This window comes from Myxocyprinus asiaticus, chromosome 40 (genome assembly GCF_019703515.2).
Source record: "Myxocyprinus asiaticus isolate MX2 ecotype Aquarium Trade chromosome 40, UBuf_Myxa_2, whole genome shotgun sequence".
In the NCBI taxonomy this organism is placed as follows: domain Eukaryota; kingdom Metazoa; phylum Chordata; class Actinopteri; order Cypriniformes; family Catostomidae; genus Myxocyprinus; species Myxocyprinus asiaticus.
The window spans coordinates 32,792,044-32,812,438 of record NC_059383.1 but is presented as its reverse complement, the minus strand read 5'-3'; the positions used below and the strand labels follow the sequence as shown (position 1 = coordinate 32,812,438).

General features: G+C 40.0%; 1 protein-coding gene across 2 annotated transcripts; it reads right to left on the bottom strand.

Annotated features, from left to right (window-relative positions):
• Positions 1–48: 48 nt before the first annotated feature.
• On the bottom strand, positions 49–19,509 carry zgc:64106 (uncharacterized protein LOC393348 homolog). Of its 2 annotated transcripts, XM_051681452.1 has the most exons (6): positions 19,194–19,505; positions 5,446–5,685; positions 5,258–5,347; positions 3,372–3,557; positions 2,387–2,496; positions 49–1,749 (listed from the first exon to the last, which is right to left on the bottom strand). In XM_051681452.1, the coding sequence occupies exons 1-6, from the start codon at positions 19,354–19,356 to the stop codon at positions 1,570–1,572; spliced, it is 969 nt and encodes a 322-aa protein (XP_051537412.1). In that variant the 5' UTR covers positions 19,357–19,505; the 3' UTR covers positions 49–1,569. The 2 variants fall into 2 exon arrangements, with proteins under 2 accessions (XP_051537412.1, XP_051537413.1); XM_051681453.1 differs by lacking the exon at positions 3,372–3,557 and having other exon boundaries at positions 19,194–19,509.
• Between the last annotated feature and the right edge of the window lie 886 nt (positions 19,510–20,395).

The following is a 20,395-nucleotide window of genomic DNA, read 5'->3' as shown; positions in this document are numbered from 1 at the left end:
AAAAAAATAAATAAAATAAAAAATACAAAATAGTTTTGTAAACATACATGTAGGTAAATATTGGTTTTTTATTACTGTGTTGTGGAAAAACTGGAAAACATGCATTAATTATCTTTAACAAGATTTTGATTTCATTAAACATTTTGAATGTACTTGGCTACAATGGTTGATAGGATGAATTTAAAATTATGATTTAAAATACATTTTATGTAATTTTTTTAAGCAAACATTTTCAAAATGAGGCCCCAGCTTGGTTGGTTGCTTGGGGACTCAGAAATCGTAAACCCACCCCTGACTAGAAACTACTTAATTTAGATGTTACTCAATGAGGACAATTTTTAGGTTAACATTTTTTTTTCAGTGTGACTAAGTCAGCATTCTGGATGAAAAAGTATAGAATACAAGCTGAGATTTGAACATATTTTCAATTAACTGATCAATTAAGGAGGCTTTAGACTATTATTTTGCGAAAACTACTACAGCAGATAGAGAACATTTGTTGAAACATTTAGATGTGTCTGTACACTGTAAAAAATGTTTTGTCTGGTAACCTAAAATATTGCATAATGTGGTAACATCTATATTAACTGGTTTTATTCAAATCAATGCTGTTATTTAATCTGTTTAACCCTAAAAAGGGCAAGCATATAAAGATACCTCGAAAATTAATTCATTGATGGACCCAACACATTAGGACCCACATCATGTTTTTCTAAAATATTGCTTTTCTTTTCCATTTTATTGCTTGTAGAAATCATGAAAATAACATAAAAAATAGGAGACAGTAGTACAAACAGTACTGCATTACAAAGTTTCAATTGCATAAAAAAAATACTATCTAAGACAGAGATTAGAGTGCAAAAAGAATAATATAAATGTTTTATTATTATTATCATTTTATTATTATGAGTGTATGGTCAAGTGCTCATGGAAAATATTTTACCTAAACATTTTTACCTGAAAATTTAAGCAATCAAGCAATGCAATTTTAATGGGTTAGATCAAGAAAAATAGACTGAGGTTACCACTTTTTTTTTTTTTCAGTGTAGTGGAAAGTATTTAATCTGTATCATTATTATATGCTAAACATGAGTTGAACTTTACCTACATGTTGTCATAGTATGTAACGCCTTATTTAAAAAAGTCTCAAATCTATACTTTGGTGTTCATTAATGAAAGTGTACAGTATAATATTTCACAAAGCCACAAAAAAAGGCATTCCTGCCACTCATCAAATGTCAAAATGTACCAAACATTTTTACATAAATCAGAATCAAAATGTTCCAAACAAATGCAACTGTTGTAACTGTTCTAAATTACTGTGTGACAATTGGTGGTCAGAATTTCATTATTTACAACTGCATTTTTATTTATTTATTTTTTACAATATCATATTTGTATTCTGCTGTATCATATATATATATATATATATATAAAATTATCACTGTATGGAAAAGAACAGTTTGGACATTCTGCAAAATTTCTCATATTGTGTTCCAGAGAAGAAAGTCATAAGGCTTTGGGTGAGTAAATGATTACAGAATTTTCATTTTTGGGTGAACAATTTCTTTAAAGTTTAGCTGTCAGTCTCTCACAGATCTCAAATTCCTTCACCCCAAGAGCAGGATCTCTGGCTGGAGGTGATGGCAGAACCAGAGAACAATCACTATCAAAGTATTTCCCAGTTATTCCTTCCATTTCCTCTGACACTGCACAGTATATTGTGTTGACTGCTGCCTCTTCAGAGCTCTATGGAGGAGAAATGAATTTACATGCATTAAAACACAGAAAGTATTATATATACATTATACATTTTTATTTTATTATTTATTTGAACATAAAAAAATGTTAATGCTACAATATGGACTTTTAAGCTCTTGTAGCTCTATCAATTCAAAATGAACATGAAAATGTGCTTTCGATAATGAATTACTCTAAAGATCAGACTGATATCAATCACAAGCTCACTAAATTACAGGCGACTAGGCATTCCATTTCAACAGCTCATTCTCCAGATGTTTTATTCATCACTTTAAAAACACTAGTCCTCTCTTTTCATTTATTTTCCCCTTACTTTTGTAATGATCAATACAACTGTGCCTTTAAGGTGACTAAATTGCTGTGGTATGTGTAAGGATGCATTGTTAAGCTCTCACAAAGAGTTAAACTTGAGCTGTTATTATGTGGAATGTAAAGTGGCAACATGTGTCGAATGTGTGATTTATAGAACATTTACACTCTCTTTTGCAATCAGTACTGGAACAATTGCATTTTTGCAACAGTGTCATTGTTCCTGAGAAGTTGCAAAGAAGCAGCTGGGACAAATGTGTGTGTGTTGTATGTATATAGTCATTCAACGAATAGACTGAGTGTTCTTGTGACTCACTTTGAAGAAGAAAAAGCCAACCAAGTTGAACAGGAATCGGAGAGTGAAGTTATAGTTTCGCATTACTTCAGTCATTGCTACACCCGGATGCAGAGAGTTTGCTGTCACTCCTAAAACATGCATAATAGAAACACACAAACTTCTGGTATGAATGGACAAAAAATAAGTGCTTTCCCCATCAATGAATCAAACCTCATCATAAAAAGTCCAAGTCACTTTCAAGTGTACCCAGAACAGTTGGGTGATGCCCAGCTTTTACTAGTTTAACGGAGTCATATAATGATAGATGAAATTTTACTTGATCTTTTGAAATAAAAGTGCAAATATACTGTAACTCTAGATCTCAAAAGTTCTTCCAAAGTCTAAAAAGACCATTTATTGAAACTAAGCAGCAAAGAGGGCTCATTCAGAAATCCTTGAATTTTTTACTTCAGAAACCTGAAATATTAAAAGAATAGTTCTTTAATGACATCTGCAGCTTCTTTTTTTTAAAAGAGAGTTCACATAGATGTCTTAAAGGCAAAGCAGCATAAAATGGTCCGTTTAGTCCAGAGGGTCAGAGAGAGGGTGGACAATGGTCTTAATAAACTAAAATATGAGCTTTTAAAGCTTTTATACTAACATTAGTTGACCTTATTAAATAGTAATAAAAAATTCTGATATGACACCTTATGGTATGATTTATGATATGATATGACCTTGCTATTTCTCTCTCTGTCTCTTTCTCACGCTCTAAGATTCTCCCACTGGAGAAAACCTTGGACGATTAATTTGACCAAAGCTAATTAAATGAAAAGTGCTTTTGTGCACATGAGTTTGCATTATTATTCACAGTTTACAAAGTACTAATCATCAAGTAATGCCAAATCTAATAATCTAAATCAGTGATGGGGGAAAAGGTTTCTAATCTTGTTAATGTCTAGTCAAAACAGCAGAAGAAAGCTTAATGGAAGACAATTCAATGACATTGGCTTTGGACTTGTACCTGTGCCCTGAAGCCGGCGTGCCAATTCGTTGGTCCAGATGATGTTGTGCAGCTTGGTGTGGCTATACACAGTGTGCGTAAGGGTTAGATTTTCCCCACGGAAATGAGAAAAGTCTACCTGCCCTTGCCAGTGATTTGCAGAGGAGACATTTACAATGCGAGCTGGGGAGGATTTCTTCAACAGGTCTGTATGATAATAAGTACAGTTATAGGCCTGATAATGCAGTATTTTTGAATATTACTTGCAAGAAGATGGAAAATATGTATTGTTAGAATAAGAATATAGAGTTCGATAGTGATCGATAGTGGATTTGGCTGATACTAACTAAAGTGGTGGAAAATGCTATTAACTGATTAATCAGCAGATAGTTTCTAAAATCGAAAGATAGAATGTTTTATAAACGTATATACCTTACTGTGCAAAAGTTTTAGGCACTTGTGAAAAATGTTGCATAGTGAGGATGTTTTCAAAAATAATTAAATAAATAGTTTTCATTTATCAATTAATGTCATACAAAGTCCAGTAAACATAAAAAAAGCTAAATCAATATTTGGTGTGACCACCTTTGCCTTTAAAACAGCACCAATTCCCCTAGGTACACCTGGACACAGTTTTTCTTGGTTGTTGACAGATAGGATGTTCCAAGCTTCTTGGAGAATTCGCCACAGTTCTTTTTATTTCTATTTAGGCTGTTTCAATTGCTTCTGTCTCTTTATGTAATCTCAGACTGACCCGATGTTCAGTGGGGGGCTTTGTGGGGGCCATGACATCTGTTGCAGGGCTCCCTGTTCTTCTATTCTAATCTTTTCTATTTGCAAAAGTAATGTTTGGGAGTCTAACATTTATATTTCCTGTTGACACACTAAAGCTGAAGATATAAATAACCATCTTAAGACAAATGCTTTTGTGAATGATGACCTTATGTGCCTTTTAGACTTTTGCACAGTACTGTATATATATATCAATAATCAGATGAGGTTTAATGAGGAATATGGTTTATTATTATTCACAAGATATGAAGTTGGAGACACAATATATGTGCTGACAGGACACGTTTCCATTTAGCTAGTCATGTTTTTCTTTGCATGCCCTCGCTTTAATTTAGAACACTTGATTATCTAATAAAAATAACAAAATATGAATTGAAGTGAGGATAAAAATATGGATGAATATGGTCATATGATGAAAGATTTAGATACAGCAAATCCCCACATGATTGTTTTATTTCACCTCTAGAGGCCGCTTTTATACTGCAGAACCCAGCTGTTCTGCCAGACACAGAGGAACACGAAGGAATAATAATAATAATTAAAAAAACTATCGTGCAACTATTGGCATAGAGTTTTGCCGATAAACAATGGAATAAAAAAGCAACCAGAGAAGTAAAAAAATACAAATATCGGCAACTATCGGCACTGATTAATCGGTAAAACCAATGTATTGGTCTACCTCTATTAGAATATACTATATTGTCTTGGTAAGGGAAATATAAACAAAATTAGAACAATATAGAAACATTGTACAGAATAAAGCAGCAGTGCTTGCCTATGTAAAACTTGATTTTACAAGATCATACTCCTTGAGATAATGAAATGTGTCGAATGCAGTTTTTGAAGTTTGCAGCTGTGCACTCTGCATGTTTATTGACTGGATGGGTCAATGTCAAGCTTAGATTTCAAGTGAACCCTTAAATACCCATAGCACAAGCCGCATGGACTATTTTTTTATGATATTTTAGATCCTTTTTTAAGCTTTACAGTGAGTGACTATCAACTACCAATGTACTGAAAAGACAGACCAGAATATTAATTAAATTTTTTCCTTTTGTGTTCCACATAAGAAAGTCATAAGTGTTTGTAACAACATTTTGGGATTGTTGTCTGACCTAAAAGCAAATTGGTAAGGAGGAATGGCCCAAGATGGTTTGTTGCAAATGTGATTTCAAACCCTTCACCGGTGATCTCTCTGGGAAGACCTGCAGGCATTAAAGCATACCACTGTTTGTATATACATACAAAGGAATGTATGATGACTGTAAGATAGAGACAAACAGTGAGAGAAATGTGCATCCACCTGAGGCCCCAGCATTATTGACAAGGATGTGTAATTCCTTCTCTTCCTCCAAGATCTGAGCAGCAAACTGGCGGACTGATGCAAGTGACGAGGTGTCAAGCAGACGCAGATGTACATTCTGGTTCCCACTGCGTTCTCTGATTTCATGCAGTGCTGCAGTCCCACGAGCCTTGCTTCGGCACGCCAGAATCACCCGAGCCCCACGGCGGGCAAAGTCCAGGGCAATGAACTTCCCAATCCCTGGGAGATAAAGATAAAGATTAACAAGAGTTGACTGATGTCAAAAGTATGAGCTAAACACAACAGCAGAGGTTTAAAATGCTCAGAAGAAGTGTCAAACCATGATTGATATCATAATATCAAACTTTTATTGCTTAATGGTTGCTCTTTCACTGCTCAGAGGATTTAAAGGAATAGCTCACCCAAAAATGAAAATTTGCAGATAATTTGCTCACCCTCAGGCCATCCAAGATGTATCTGAGTTTCTTTCTTCATCCAAAAATAATTTAAGATTTTTAGGATTTCATTTCAGGCCTCCACCTCTAAACAATGCAAGTGAATGTACTCCATTTTTTGACGGTCCAAAATGCATATTTAGGGTGCATCAAAATAATCCACACAACTCCAGTCGACAAATAAAGGTCTTCTGAACACAAACTATTGATTATTTTGAGAAACAAAACAATAATTATATACTTTTTAACACAAATGTTCGCTTCCATACATCTCTGTGATGTGCGTTCATGAGAGGGATGCCGTAAGCTCGTTGGTAAGGTCACGCGTCACGTGGAGGAGGAATCAGGAAGCACGTCATTGTTTACATTGTTTTTTTTATTATTATTATTTGGAAACAATTTTTTATATTGTTTTGAAATTGTTTTGGACTGTGTTGGTTTATGAATGGCACAAGTTTCTCTTGTAAACAATGACGCGCTTCCTGCCTCCTCCTCCAATTATCAGCAAAATTTCATTTTTGGGTGAACTATTCCTTTAAAGAAATAGTTCACAAAAAAATTAAAATTCTCTAATCATTTACTCACACACATGCTATCCCAGATGTGGGAGACTCTTGTTCTTTTGCTGAACAAAGATTTTTAGAAGAATATTTCAGGTCTGTGGGTCCTCACAATAGGAGTGCATAGGTACCAAAACTTTCGAGCTCCAAAAGCACAATTAAGGCAGCATAAAAATAATCCATACAACTCCAGTGGTTAAATCCATCTTCAGAAGCGATATGGTAAGTGTGGGTGAAAAACAGATCAATATTTAAGTCTTTTTTTTACTATAAATCTCTACTTTCACTTTTACATTCTTCTTCTTTTGTTTTTGGTGATCTGCATTCTTTGTGCATATCACCACCTACTGGGCAAGGAGGACAATTTATAGTAAAAAAGGATTTAAATATTGATCAGTTTCTCACCCACACCTATCATATTGCTTCTGAAAACATAGATTAAACCACACTAGAGTCTTATGGATTACTTTTATGCTGCCCTGGGGCATCGTTAGTGGGGGGAAAAAGGGTGACTGAGTACACAGGGCCCTGGCATGTGAGGGGCCCTTGAAGATCCTGAAATTATTATTAATATTATTATTTCACAATTGTGAAATTGCGCATATACCATGTCTATACTTCTCTGTTTGTTCCTCACCCGTTTGACAAGCTCAGGCACACGTCTGTGTACACACCTCCCACGAGCACAATATATGCACAATTTGCCTTTGATTGGTTGTCGATGCCAAACGCCAATTAGCTGTGAGGGAGGGTGAGAGAAGCTGTTATCTAAATGTGGTGATTTTTCAAGTCGCAATGCGCACAATATCCAAACACAAATTAGGATACCGGAAAAGAAAAGAGAGGGAGGAGAAGAAAAAGAAACAAAGTCGGGAAATAACTCCTCACAAATTTCTTTCCGAGGCGACCTAATATGCCGGTATGTTGTGTAAATAGATGCTGCATGGTAGTCTGCATTTAGCTACATCTGAGAAACAACTTGTTTCCAAGCCGGTGGTAAACATTCTAATCTCAATGTAAACACCGAAGTAACACGTAAAGATGTGTGAGCTTGAGACAGATCTTTAGAGATAAAAAGTTAGCAAATATGGAAAACAATATGTATACTATACAGATTGATTGCGTGGATCTTGCATCAAAATTTTAATATGAGCAAACTTGGTCATAACATTAAGATGACAGGATAATAAATTGTAAAAAAATTATACAAATGAAAAATTATTAAACACATTAAACACTCGGTTCCAGAAACAGCCACAGAGTCTGAAGCAGCAGGCCCATCACAAGATCCTACTGCTCCTATTAATGTTGCTGAGCATGTGAGTCAAGGTAAGCCCAGAGTGTAGTTAGGCAACTATAGATTGTTTAAGCACTAGTAACATTTTCAACAGAAAGGACATTTGGCCTGGATTGAAAAAATATTAATTGGCCATCTTTATGAATGCCAGGTACACAGCATGTATTACACTTGCATCCTCAGGTTAATTTACATAGTGTAATTATAGCAATAATAACAATCTCAATCACAGTCGTGAAAGACTAAAGTATTAGCACAAGTGCCATTACTACTACCACTTATACTATTCAGTATACTATGCACATGAACGTGATTGTAGCATACATATCAGACATGTCATTTATGGCTCAGGGTAACATCAAGGGCTCCAAACTAAAAAAAAATGACTTAGGAGCCATTGGCTCCTAAACTGAAACATTAAGGAGCCAAATGGCTGCTTTAGTCACCAAATCACAGAATTGCTCAATTTAGACTGCTGTTCAGAAACAAGATAGAAAGCCGAAGAAAAGGAAGACCGTTGATAACCTGTTAATCTGAGGTTTAATTACAGTATATATTGTTGAGAAGATAAGTTTGCATTCCATTTTGTCTCATAAATGTTCACACCCCTTTCATAATTTATACAAATATAAGATATAACAGATTTTTTATTTAATACTGCTCTTCAGAATCTACATTACAGATAATTACATAAAGTATAGTATGCATATAGCAGTGTTTTGTCTTCTTGAGCATCAATGAATGTTTGCACATTGTGTAATAGTTGTGTACAAGTACCTTAGTTGTCCTAAATGTCAAAAGCTTGATCTCATATATATATATATATATATATATATATATATATATATATATATATATATATAGACTAAGGCAACATGTTAAAACAATACACATATGTTGTTTTAAAATATTGTCTTAGTCTTTCTTTACTGTTACCAGATGGCCAAGACACAGAGACAACAAGACTGCAAACTGAATGAAATCCCAGATGCAGTTTATTGTGCTACTCCAATCCTAATCAATAATTACCAGAAGAAAATAAAGTGGTACACAATACGGGACTTTTAAAAAAGAAGCCCGAAATACACATGGGACTCTTATTTTGAAATGTCTGCACTCCTAGTTGGGAGCTCACTGACAGCTGATTTGCTGAGAAAGTGCATCTGATTCAAACTGCTAACCTGAGCTCCTAAGTTCAAACCCTCAGTTCTTTTCGGGTGATTCACGAAAAAGATCCAGTTCAAAAGAGTCATTTGTTCACAACTCTCTTGCGCTGGGTTTGTTGTTGCGTGTGGTGCAGCGAGCTTGTCATCACAACAGAATGGGTGAAAAGCGGCGCGAGACACACTGGTGAGCGCTCTATTGATGTATTCAATAACTCACAAGATGATATCTGACAAAACCGCATATGAACGCACACAACCCGATTGTCGCCAGCGGTGACTATATTTTAAATTACTGTCGCAATCAATTATTTTTGGTTGCATTTGCGACCATTTTAGGCACAGTCTGGAGCCCCGCTGTGTTCATCAAGCTTGTAGAGGGCTCTGTAACTACACTAGGGGAAGTAGAGGCAGGAGGTAGAAGTAGGACCTGAGAAGAAATTGATGGAGGCATGGACACTAAAGAAAATGACTCCTCAGAGGACAGTGAGAAGGACACTGTTGTGACAGTGGTGGAGGGAGAAAAAAGTGATGTTAGTGCTGAGTATGTATCTGATGATCTGGCATTATGGCCAGAGTCGCAGAGGTTGACAAATCAGCAGAGGGATTCAGTTGTTCTCAAACTGGCAAACAGAAGTCCTGGAGAAGCTGATTTAACCAAAATTGCTCCAAACAATTTCCAAATTATCTACAATATGATAAATCAGCCAATGGCCATGAGAAAATAAAAAGAGATTGGCTAATCTACATTAAAAGTGCAGCATCTCTATACTGCATCCCATGCCTTCTGTTTTCACATGAGCAAACATGACCATCCTCAAGTACTCTGAACAGAAAGCATGAACTCAAATGGGAAAACATAAAATGGTAAAGAATTTATGGAAAACTTCCAGAACATGAGGCACACAGGCCGCATAAGCAGTGCTGCTTAAAGTATGCAGCACTCCTTATCAGCAGCCAAAGGAGTAGATAGTCACCTGCAGCTACAATTTCAACAGAGATAGAAAGGAATACATTAATTTTACAGAGGCTTTTGGATGTGATGCTTCATTTGGTGTCACGAAATCTGGCTTTCAGAGGCAAAACAACACATTTTAATGATGTTCATAATGGACATTTCCTGGGAACTGTGGAAACATAAATTAAAAATTACTATGTTTTGATAGATTAGAGAGAAGCAACAGCATCAGATGCATTATACTGTTAAACAGAGTTGCTAAGTGGAGGTCTCTGCCAGCTCCTATTCACTTCATTTTTAGTTAAATGGGCATTGGTGACTGAGGCTATCACCTTTGATGGCCCTTGATGTCTCCATCCCAATCCCTGAATTGAAGACCATGGTAATTTCTGAGTCAAATGTAAAGACAGTGCTTTAGATGTGAGCTTTGCTTTATGTCTATGATAATGAAGTGGTCTAAGTGATATAGTTATGCTGATTGGATTAAGGGCTGGTGACACTCCAGGGTCTGGGGTGGGTTCTTACAACTGTTTACTTTGCATACTTTGTTAACGGTCATCAACTGAGTACTTGAAGGACTGCCCACCAAAATGTCTATAAAATTACATTGTAAGTCTCACTTAGTTGGACTTGATGACTGCAGCGCCACACAGCACGTTCTCAATAAAGAATTCTGCTGAAGACGTACCCGAGTCTCCTGGTCTTCACTTCTGAATTTCCTACAGAACTCTTGAGGTGTTAGCTCATTATGACCCCTTTTGAATGAGCACTTACAGAGAGTAAGGAAAAAGAAGACAGGTTCATGGTAAACTCATTATCTAAGTCCTGAGACACAAAATGAGTTCATTGACATGTGTGGCAAAAGAGTGAAAAACACTATCCTGGCTGAGAGAGAGGACACAATATAGTATTCAGTAATATGCGACTCAACACCAGACATATCTCTTACAGAACAAAATGTGCTATTGGTTAGATATGTTTATCAAGATAAAGAGTGGCATCTGGGAAATAACTGATAGATTTATTCAGTTCAAAGATTTTTATAAGAAGACAGGCAGGGAAATTTCCAAAATGATTGTGGCAGTACTGGAAGAACATGGTATATCACTGAAGGATTGTAGAGGACAAAGATATGATAATGGGGCCAATATGTCAGGAAAGGTGAAAGGAGTACAAGCTAAAATTTTAAAAGCCAATCCACTAGCTACATATTCCCCCTGTGCATCCCATATGCTCAGTCTGGTGGGTTTCCATGCAGTTGCGTCCTGTTCTCATGTCTTCACCTTTTTCAGCTCAATCAATCGACTCTACAATCTATTCAGTGCTAGTCCAGAGCAATGGGCGATCTTGAAAGAAAAAACAGGATTCTCTCTTCATCATCTGTCTGACACTCATTGGAGTGTTCGCATAGCTGCTGTACGTGTTGTTGCAAATCACTTACCCATGATCATTGAGGTACTAGAATCCATCTTAGTGTCATGCAATATGACAAATGAAGCCAGGTCAGAGGCCCATGGTCTCAGGAATTATTTCAAGACCTTTGACACAATTGTTCTTCTGACTATGAATGAAGGTGCTACAGTGCATTGAGAACTGTATGTGTATGTTATTCTTCAGGCAGGGGATATTTCGCTTGACACTGAAAATAACAACATCAGGGCATTATAAGAGGAGATGTAGGCTATTGAATGGCACTCTTTGCTCATTGAGGCCTCCCTGTAGCTCAGGCAATGAAGATCCCTGCACAGTGTCAGAAGGAAGAGAAACAAAAGCGAAAAAGGAAACATATGCCTGATGAAATGACACAAGACAACACAGAGAACAACTGAAGAGAATGCAGAAATTGCATTCAGAAACAATGTGTTTTTCGTTTCAATGGATGGAATTATCCATGACTTGAGTGTAAGGTTCCAGACAACAGCAACCATCTGTGAAACTTTTGCACCCATTCTGAAATGAACAGATATGAGGGAAGACCAAATGAAGATAACATGCAGAGGACTCACAGCAAAGTACAATTAAGACCTCACAGATGAGTTGGAAAATTAAATGCTGCATCTGAAAACTATATACAGTGCCACTGTGGTGATGGGTGCGTGGCTGAGGGACGTCTGTTGAGAGCGAGGCCGGGAGAGAAAGAGCAGTAAGAATTGACACCTGAGGGAAATTATCTCTAGCAGCTGTTTTGTGTTATAGTGAAGAGCTGGAGAGAGATAAAGAGCAGCCAGAGCCGCAGTTGTGGGGAGAGAGATGCACACAGCAAAGTTTATGTGTGTGCATTTATGTTGTGCTGTAAAGCAAACTGTTTGGTGTTACACTGAAAAGTGTATTGAATAAAGAGATACACTGGATTGTTTACCCGGCTCCCGCTGCAAAGTGCAGCCTTCACCTGCATGAACGCCTGCTGACATGGCTCTGTCCACTGGACTGGATCTGGTGCCCCCTTTTTAGTCAAATCAGTCAGCGGGCTGGTGATGGTCGAATAGTTAGGCACAAACCTATGAAAATAGCCATTCAACCCCAGGAACTGTCTCACCTCCTTTTTGGTCTTAGGTCTTGGGCAGGCTGCAATTGCTGTGGTCATATCAATTTGGGGCCGCACCTGTCCATGACGCAAGTGGAAGCCCAGATACCGTACTTCCACTCGCCCAATTCTGCACTTCTTTGGGTTTGCCATGAGTCCCGCCCATCTCAATGACCTCAGGACAGCCCTCAGATGCTGCAGGTGCTGCTGCCAATCATTACTGTAAATAATGATGTTGTCCAGACAGGCAGCATCGTAAATAGCGTGCGATCTGAGGATTCGGTCCATGAACCACTGAAACGTAACCGGGGCCCCGAACAAACTGAACAGAAGAGTCATGAATTGGTGTAATCCGAACTGTGTGGAAAATGCCATCTGTTCGAGGGACATGGGAGTTAAGGGGATCTGTCAATATATCCCTTCGTCAAATCCAGTGTCGAATAAAAGTGAGCCGCTTCTAACCAATAGAGAAGCTCATCAATCCGAGGCATCGGGTACGCATCAAATTAGACACCTCATTGACTTTTCTATAATCCACGCAGAACCGGACCGAACTATTGCTCTTAGGAACCAGCACCACCGGGCTGGCCCAGACACTGTGGGATTCTTCTATTACCCCCATATCCAACATGACCTTTAATTCTTCCTGAACCACTTTTTTTGTGCTTGGGTAATAGGTAGGGATGACTACGTACCGCTACCCCTGGGGTCGTTTCGATATGGTGCTCTGTGAGATTCGTACGACCGGGAAGAGGCGAGAACACGTCGGAGAATTCTCCTTGCAATCTGGCAACCTCCGTGACTGGGGATGGTGAGAGGTGGTCTCCACAAGTGACCGGGGTGACTCGATCAATGGCTTTTAAGTTCACATCCAGTCCAAGTTCCTCCCTCTCCAGAACCACTGTCGCCAAAGTCACAGAGACCACCTCTCTCCACGGTTGTAGGAGGTTGAGGTGGTAAATCTGACATGCTCTGCCTCTATCCGTTCGTTTCACCTCATAATAGATTTCCCCAACACACCATGTGACCTCAAAGGGTCCTTGCCACTTGGCAAGTAATTTAGAGCTTGATGTGGGGGGCAATACATGGACTTTATCTCCCTGTATAAATTCCCGAAGTTGAGTAACTCTATTATATAGCCGGCTTTGACATTCTTGAGCCTGGAGCAAATTCTCCTGTGTTACTTGTCCCAGTGTGTGGAGTTTTGCTCTCAGGTCAAGAACATATTGAATTTCGTTTTTGCTGTTTGACGGTCCCACCTCCCAATTTTCCCATAGGACGTCGAGCATGCCACAAGGTCGACGCCCATACAGTAATTCAAATGGTGAGAACACCATGGAGGCTTGCAGGACCTTTCACACTGCAAATAATAGGGGCTCGAGCCACTTGTCCCAAATACGAGCATCTTTGTGCACGAACATACAAATCATATTCTTTGGGGTCTGATTAAATTGTTCAACCAAGCCATCTGTTTGGTGGTGATAAATGCTGGTCCGAACCAACTTAATCCCCAATAATTCTTACAGTTTGTGTTGTGTACATGACATAAACGTAGTGCCCTAATCAGTAAGGATTTCTTTCAGAATCCCCACTCGGGATATAATTCCGAAGAGTGCCTCCACAACACTTCATGCTGAAATGTTGCACAGAGGCACTGCTTCCGTATTTCGCGTTGCATAGTCCACCAGAACCCACACAAAGCGATGCCCACGTGCCATCCGCACTAATGGCCCGACGAGGTCCATACCAATTCTTTCAAATGCGGGACCTTTCACACTGCAAATAATAGGGGCTTGAACCACTTGTCCCAATTACGAGCATCTTTGTGCAGGAACATACGAATCATATTCTTTGGGGTCTGATTAAATCGTTCAATCAAGCCATCTGTTTGGGGGTGATAAACGCTGGTCCAAATCGACTTAATCCCCAATAATTCTTGCAGTTTGCGTAGTGTATGTGACATAAACATAGTGCCCTAATCAGTAAGGATTTCTTTCAGAATTCCCACTCGGGATATAATTCTGAAGAGTGCCTCCGCAACACTTCATGCTGAAATGTTGCACAGAGGCACTGCTTCCGTATTTCGCGTTGTATAGTCCGCCAGAACCCACACAAAGCGATGCCCGCATGCCATCCGCTCTAATGGCCCGACGAGGTACATACCAATTCTTTCAAAGGGGACCTCGTTCAATGGAAGGGGGCGCAATGACACTCTTGGGGTGGCCGGCAGATTCACCAGCTGACATTCACGGCATGCCGCACACCACCTGCAAACATCCCCGTGAATGCCCGGGCAATAGAAACGGGCCATTAGACAGATCAGCGTTTTTTCCTGCCCAAAGTGATCTGCCATCGGATTATAATGAGCCATCTGGAATAACATTTCCTGACAGCTCCGCAGTTTTAACAACTGGGTTGTATCCTCCTTTGTCTGAGTGTCCTGCATCACTCGATACAACTGATCCTTGATCATCGATCATGGCTGGAGGCGTTGACCATCAATCACTCTCACTTGGTCGAAGGTGTGCCTAAGGGTCTCATCTCGCATCTGCTCCAGAGGGAAATCCCCTGCAGTGAACCATCTAAGGGCTTTAAGTCCTCCTGATGTGGAGCTGATGTTTACGGCCCTGGAACCACTTCCACAGCCAGCGAATCACACACCACACACCGATACACTTTGTTGCAGGATCCATCCACACATGCTCCCCTTAATAAAGTAGTAAATGCCAGCCAATTCGTACCCTAGATTAGTGGTTGGGAGAGGCGGGGACTAACCGCAGCCTCAGCACTATGTAAAATGTAATAATTACCGTCACTAAAGTGTCATTTTGAATATTATGTGCACACACCTTACCTTCACCTGCCGGCTTCTATCCAAAGCATTGGATTGAACCAAGCTTTGGTGAATGGAGGTTTGATTACAACCTGAGTCCACCAAGGCTTGGTATGTACCCCCCTTAATTCTCACAGGTATCTGATACGCTCCTGCTTGATAGGGGATGGCCTGTGGTGTGTCGGGGATCTGGACCAATGTCTCCACCTCCATCATGGGGCATCAACCCTGGGGGGGGGGGCCTGGGTAGCTCAGTGGTAAAATGGCATGAAGCCTCCGTGGCAATGTGCTCAACAAGCCACGTGATAAGATGCACGGGTTGACAGTCTCAGACGTGGAGGCAACTGGGGTTCGTCCTCTGCCACCCGGACTGAGGCGAATCACTACGCGACCACGAGGACTTAAAAGCACATTGGGAATTGGGCATTCCAAATTGGGAGAAAAAGGATAAAAAAAAACCCTGGAAGTGCCCAGGTTCCCCGCAGCTCCAGCAGACCGGCCCAGACTTCACGCCCACACCCGTGGCAGCCGATTCACCAGTCTGTGGGAGAGAGTGGAGAGGGTTAGGGAAAACTGATTCAAAGGTCCATGGTACCGGGGAACTGGTTTTGGGATCATAATTCCCCATTACTGGACAATAGGAAGAGGATGAGGGGAAGGAGAGGGGGAGGGGGGAGAGAAAGAGAGAGGGAGAGAAGTAGAAGGCTTGCCGGCCCCTGAATAAGCCATATGGTCCTCAGCCAGCTGGACCGCCCCATCCAGCGACACCGGTTGGTGGCACTGGACACACTCCGCTGTCCCTTTTGGTAGCCGGGAGATGAATTGTTCCAGTACCACCAGATCGAGTACCTCCTCTGCGTCGCAATCTTCAGCCAGCAGCCACCTTCGGCAGGTGTCACTGAGCTGTCGAGCGAATGCGAACGGTTAGCCGAGCTCGCCGAGCGTCAGTGAGCGGAAATGTTGGTGGTGTTGCTCTGGGCTTCAGCTGACCCATTGCAGGATGGATTTCTTCAGATCTTCGTACACCAGGAGGATGGTCGCAGGAAGCTGTTGGGCCATGAGTTGGGCTTCCCCGGACAACAGCGGCAGGAGGTGGGCTGCCCACTGAGTACTGGGCCAGTTCCATGCTCCAGCCGTCCGCTTGAAGAGCTCAAGGAATGCCTCTGGGTCGTCCTGAGGTCCCATCTTCGCCAGTGTGACGTGTAGCACGGCCATAGGTGGGTCCGGGGTCACGGCTGAAGACATCTCCTGGTGTACCAAGTTCTGTAGCACCTGCTGGTCCTCCGCTTGAGCCTGGAAGAACGCATGGAACCGCTGCTCCTGTTCCATATGCAGCTCAAGCAGAGACTGATGTTGGGCTTGGTGGATGCTGGCAAGGGTCTTGAACACTTTGGCCAGCGGCGAGGACTCCATGACGGTGTTTTCTTCCTCCAAATTCCCAGGTTTCAGCGCCACTGTAACACTCTCAAGGTCAGTTCATGGGAAATAAGGTAGCGGGAACCAGCTTACACACTTTCAGGTTATTTAATTTTTACTTAACAAAAACTCAGTAGCTCAAAACATAAACGAAAAGCACTCTCTGTCACTGCAGTCCATCCTGTTCTAGGACTCAGGTCTCTCTCCCCACAACTGCAGCTCTGGCTGCTCTTTAACTCTCCAGTTTTTCACTGTAACACAAAACAGCTGTTAGAGATAATTTCCCTCAGGTGTCAATTCTTACTGCTCTTTCTCTCCCGGCCTCGCTCTCAACAGACATCCCTCGGCCACGCACCCATCACCACAGTGGCACTGTATATAGTTTTCGGATGCAGCATTTAATTTTCCAACTCAGCTGTGAGGTCTTAATTGTACTTTGCTGTGAGTCATCTGCATGTTATCTTCATTTGGTCTTCCCTCATATCTGTTCATTTCAGAATGGGTGCAAAAGTTTCACAGATGGTTACTGTTGTCTGGAACCTTACACTCAAGTCATGGATAATTCCATCCATTGAAACGAAAAACACATTGTTTCTGAATGCAATTTCTGCACTCTCTTCAGTTGTTCCAGGTGTCAATCCTCACCACTCTTCCTCTCCTGGCCTTGCTCTCCACAGATGTTACTCGGCCACACCCCCAACACCACAGCCACATTTTCAAACAATCTGTCTCCTCTTGAGCTCCTTAATGCCATTTACAAGATACAGCTACAGGGTATTTTTGGAGAGGCCTGCATTGCATTAAGGATTGTGATAAGATTGATTTTGTGGGCAGTGGAGGAATCAGGAGACAACGAAACAGGTTCAAGGTCAGTCTTTATTATCAACATAAAACAAAAGTCTGCTTTTCAGCTTAAATCAAAATACTCGTTCTCTGGTAACAGACACATAGACTCTGGTCTGTCTCTCTCTCCTCTGCTGCTCTGGTGAGCCTTACCAGGTCTCCCTCTGCCATCACTATAATGAGAGACAGGTGTTAGAGTAATTACAGCCCAGGTGACGAGCCTTACAGCTTTCCCTCTTCTGCAGACAGACACATGACTATGCCCCCACATGCCACAAGGATATTCTGCACACTGCCTGTGACTGTCACTGGAGGTGAGCGGGCTTTCAGTAAGTTAAAGCTAGTGAAAACCTATCTGAGGTCAACAATGTCTCAGGAGAGACTTAACAGCCTTGCACTTCTGTCCATTGAGAGCCAGTTATCCCCCCCCCAAAAAAAAAAAAAATGACTTCAAAGATCTCAACAGTGATTTCGCTAACAAGAAGACCCGGGCAATAGGGCAGTGGGCATTAGGGCAATGACCAACATCAGCATGTCAGCATCAGTACCCTAAGATTGAAGCGAGTAAATTGTTGTGCATCATACATCCTTGTAAGATTGGTTAAATGATCCTAAACATTCTCACCTGTTTAGGTTTTTCAGCTTTCTTAAGTTTTTATTATTTGATTATTATTATTTTTTTTTTATTTATTTAGAAGTTTTCATTTAAGTATAGCACAATTCATGCACAAATATGATTCAGAGTGCTGCATTAATATATGCAAATAACATAATTTTATGTGTTATACTGTACGTTGACATGATATACATATTTTTTAATACTATTGGTTAAAATATTACATCAGTAATTTTCCAGTGATTGCTCTACCAGCGAATGCTATGTGTATAGTTGTACGCTATTATAAAAAATTTTTAATTTTTTAAAAAAAAGTGCGATAAATAGCATGGATCATGAGATTATGGGAAAGGTGCCCCCCACACACTGTCTTTACATAGGGCCCAGGATTCTGTGCTACGCCCCTGTTGCTGCCTTTATGTGATTTTTGGTACAAAATTTTGATACCCATTCACTTGCATTGTGAGGATCTACAGAGCTGTAATATTCTTCTAAAAATCTGTTTATGTTCAGCAAAAGAAAGAAAGTCATACACATCTGCGATGGCATAGTTTTCAATTTGGTTGGGAACTATTCCTTTGATGCAGTTCCAATCTCTTCAGATCATATTCATAATCATGTCATCATTTCATTAAGCTACCCACACTATGCTGTGGTGGTTCACAAGCCAAAAACAGTGCACACCAGCAACTAAACAAAGCAGTTACACAAACACACACCATGAAATTTAAACATCTGGAACACGTTGGCATTGCTACAAGCTTGTTTGCAAATTCTGACTGAGGTAGAGCTGTTCTACGACTATGAGCAAAAACAAACAAACAAACAAACAAGCAAACAACAACAACAACAACAACAACAACAACAAAACATATAAATATATTAGTTTACGCTTTTATGCTTAGTTTACACTTAGTTTATACTAATGCCTGGAATGCACTAATACTTTCTTCCTCACTTTAATTCTCATTTCATCAGACCTCATCATGGATACCATGTGTCAGTTGTGTTCTGCGCAATTCTTTTCAATTTAAGATATTTGTATGATCACCACAGATGACAAGAAAAAACATTGATTTTTACCTGTGTTGGCTCCAGTTACAATCGCAGTTTTGCCCTTTAGCTCCACTGGACAAGCGCGCGGGTCCCACGAACCTTTCCGTTGCGCGCGCACAATCATGGCCAATATCGCCGTTGAAAGCATCCATAACGGATGGGAAAATATGTAACTCCACTCCCACGTCATTTGGACTCCCACGAAGTCAGTGTGTCTCCGTTAGAATCCCAAATTTGCTTTAAAGAGACAATAATCTCATGAATGCTGATTGCATAGCCTGAGTGACCCTCCTAGATACGAATGCGCATCGTGCGCGCGCACAGGACAAAGATCGTTAGTGACTTCAAGGCTATCTCCGTCATTTACTCTAAAACGGTCTGCTGGGTCTTAACGTCTGAATGCACTTTATCTTGAACAGTCAGAACACATTAAGTCCATTTACATATAATGTTACTTGAGTAGAAGCGTTTAGCTTTCATTAAAAACTGACGTGGGAATCAGATCCAGATCAGACTCTTCCAAATATGTATTGTCAGCAGTTGTTTTTAACGTTATAAGTCTCAGCCTAACATCTGAATACCCCTACAAACAAGATAAAAAGACAATGAAGTAAAAACCTTATTTACCTGCCTCTTTTAAACAGCCCATCTTAAATCCTCCCCATCCATATTATTAAATATTTCTGTATTATTATTTATAGCAATAATCTGCAACTGTTAAAAACATGCTGCAGATCTGTGGAGCTGGCTGAGAAAGAATTGCAAAACTGCCAAAGGCAAGGTGTAAATTTTTCCATATTTAATTTTCTTTTGCTCTGATGTTCTTGAAGCTTCTCAGTTTTGAATAGCCAGACTTTGTTTAACCAAAAAAAAAAAAAAAAAAAAAAACAATTTGCCGCAGTTCTGAAAGGTTTGTTTTATGACATCTCTCTCTCTCTCTCTCTCTCTCTCTCTCTCTCTCTCTCTCTCTCTCTCTCTCTCTCTCTCTCTCTCTCTCAAATATTTCAAACATTATTGTTGTTGAGTTACACCAGAAAAGGAATTGCTTAAAAGCAACATGATAGGTGTGAGTGAGAAACAGATCAATATTTAAGTAATTTTTTACTAGAAATTCTCCTCCCTGCCCAGTAGGTGGCAATATGCATGAAGAATGTGAGTCACCAAAAACAAAAGAAGAAAGTGAAAGTGGAGATTTATAGTTATAAAGGACTTAAATATGAATCTGTTTC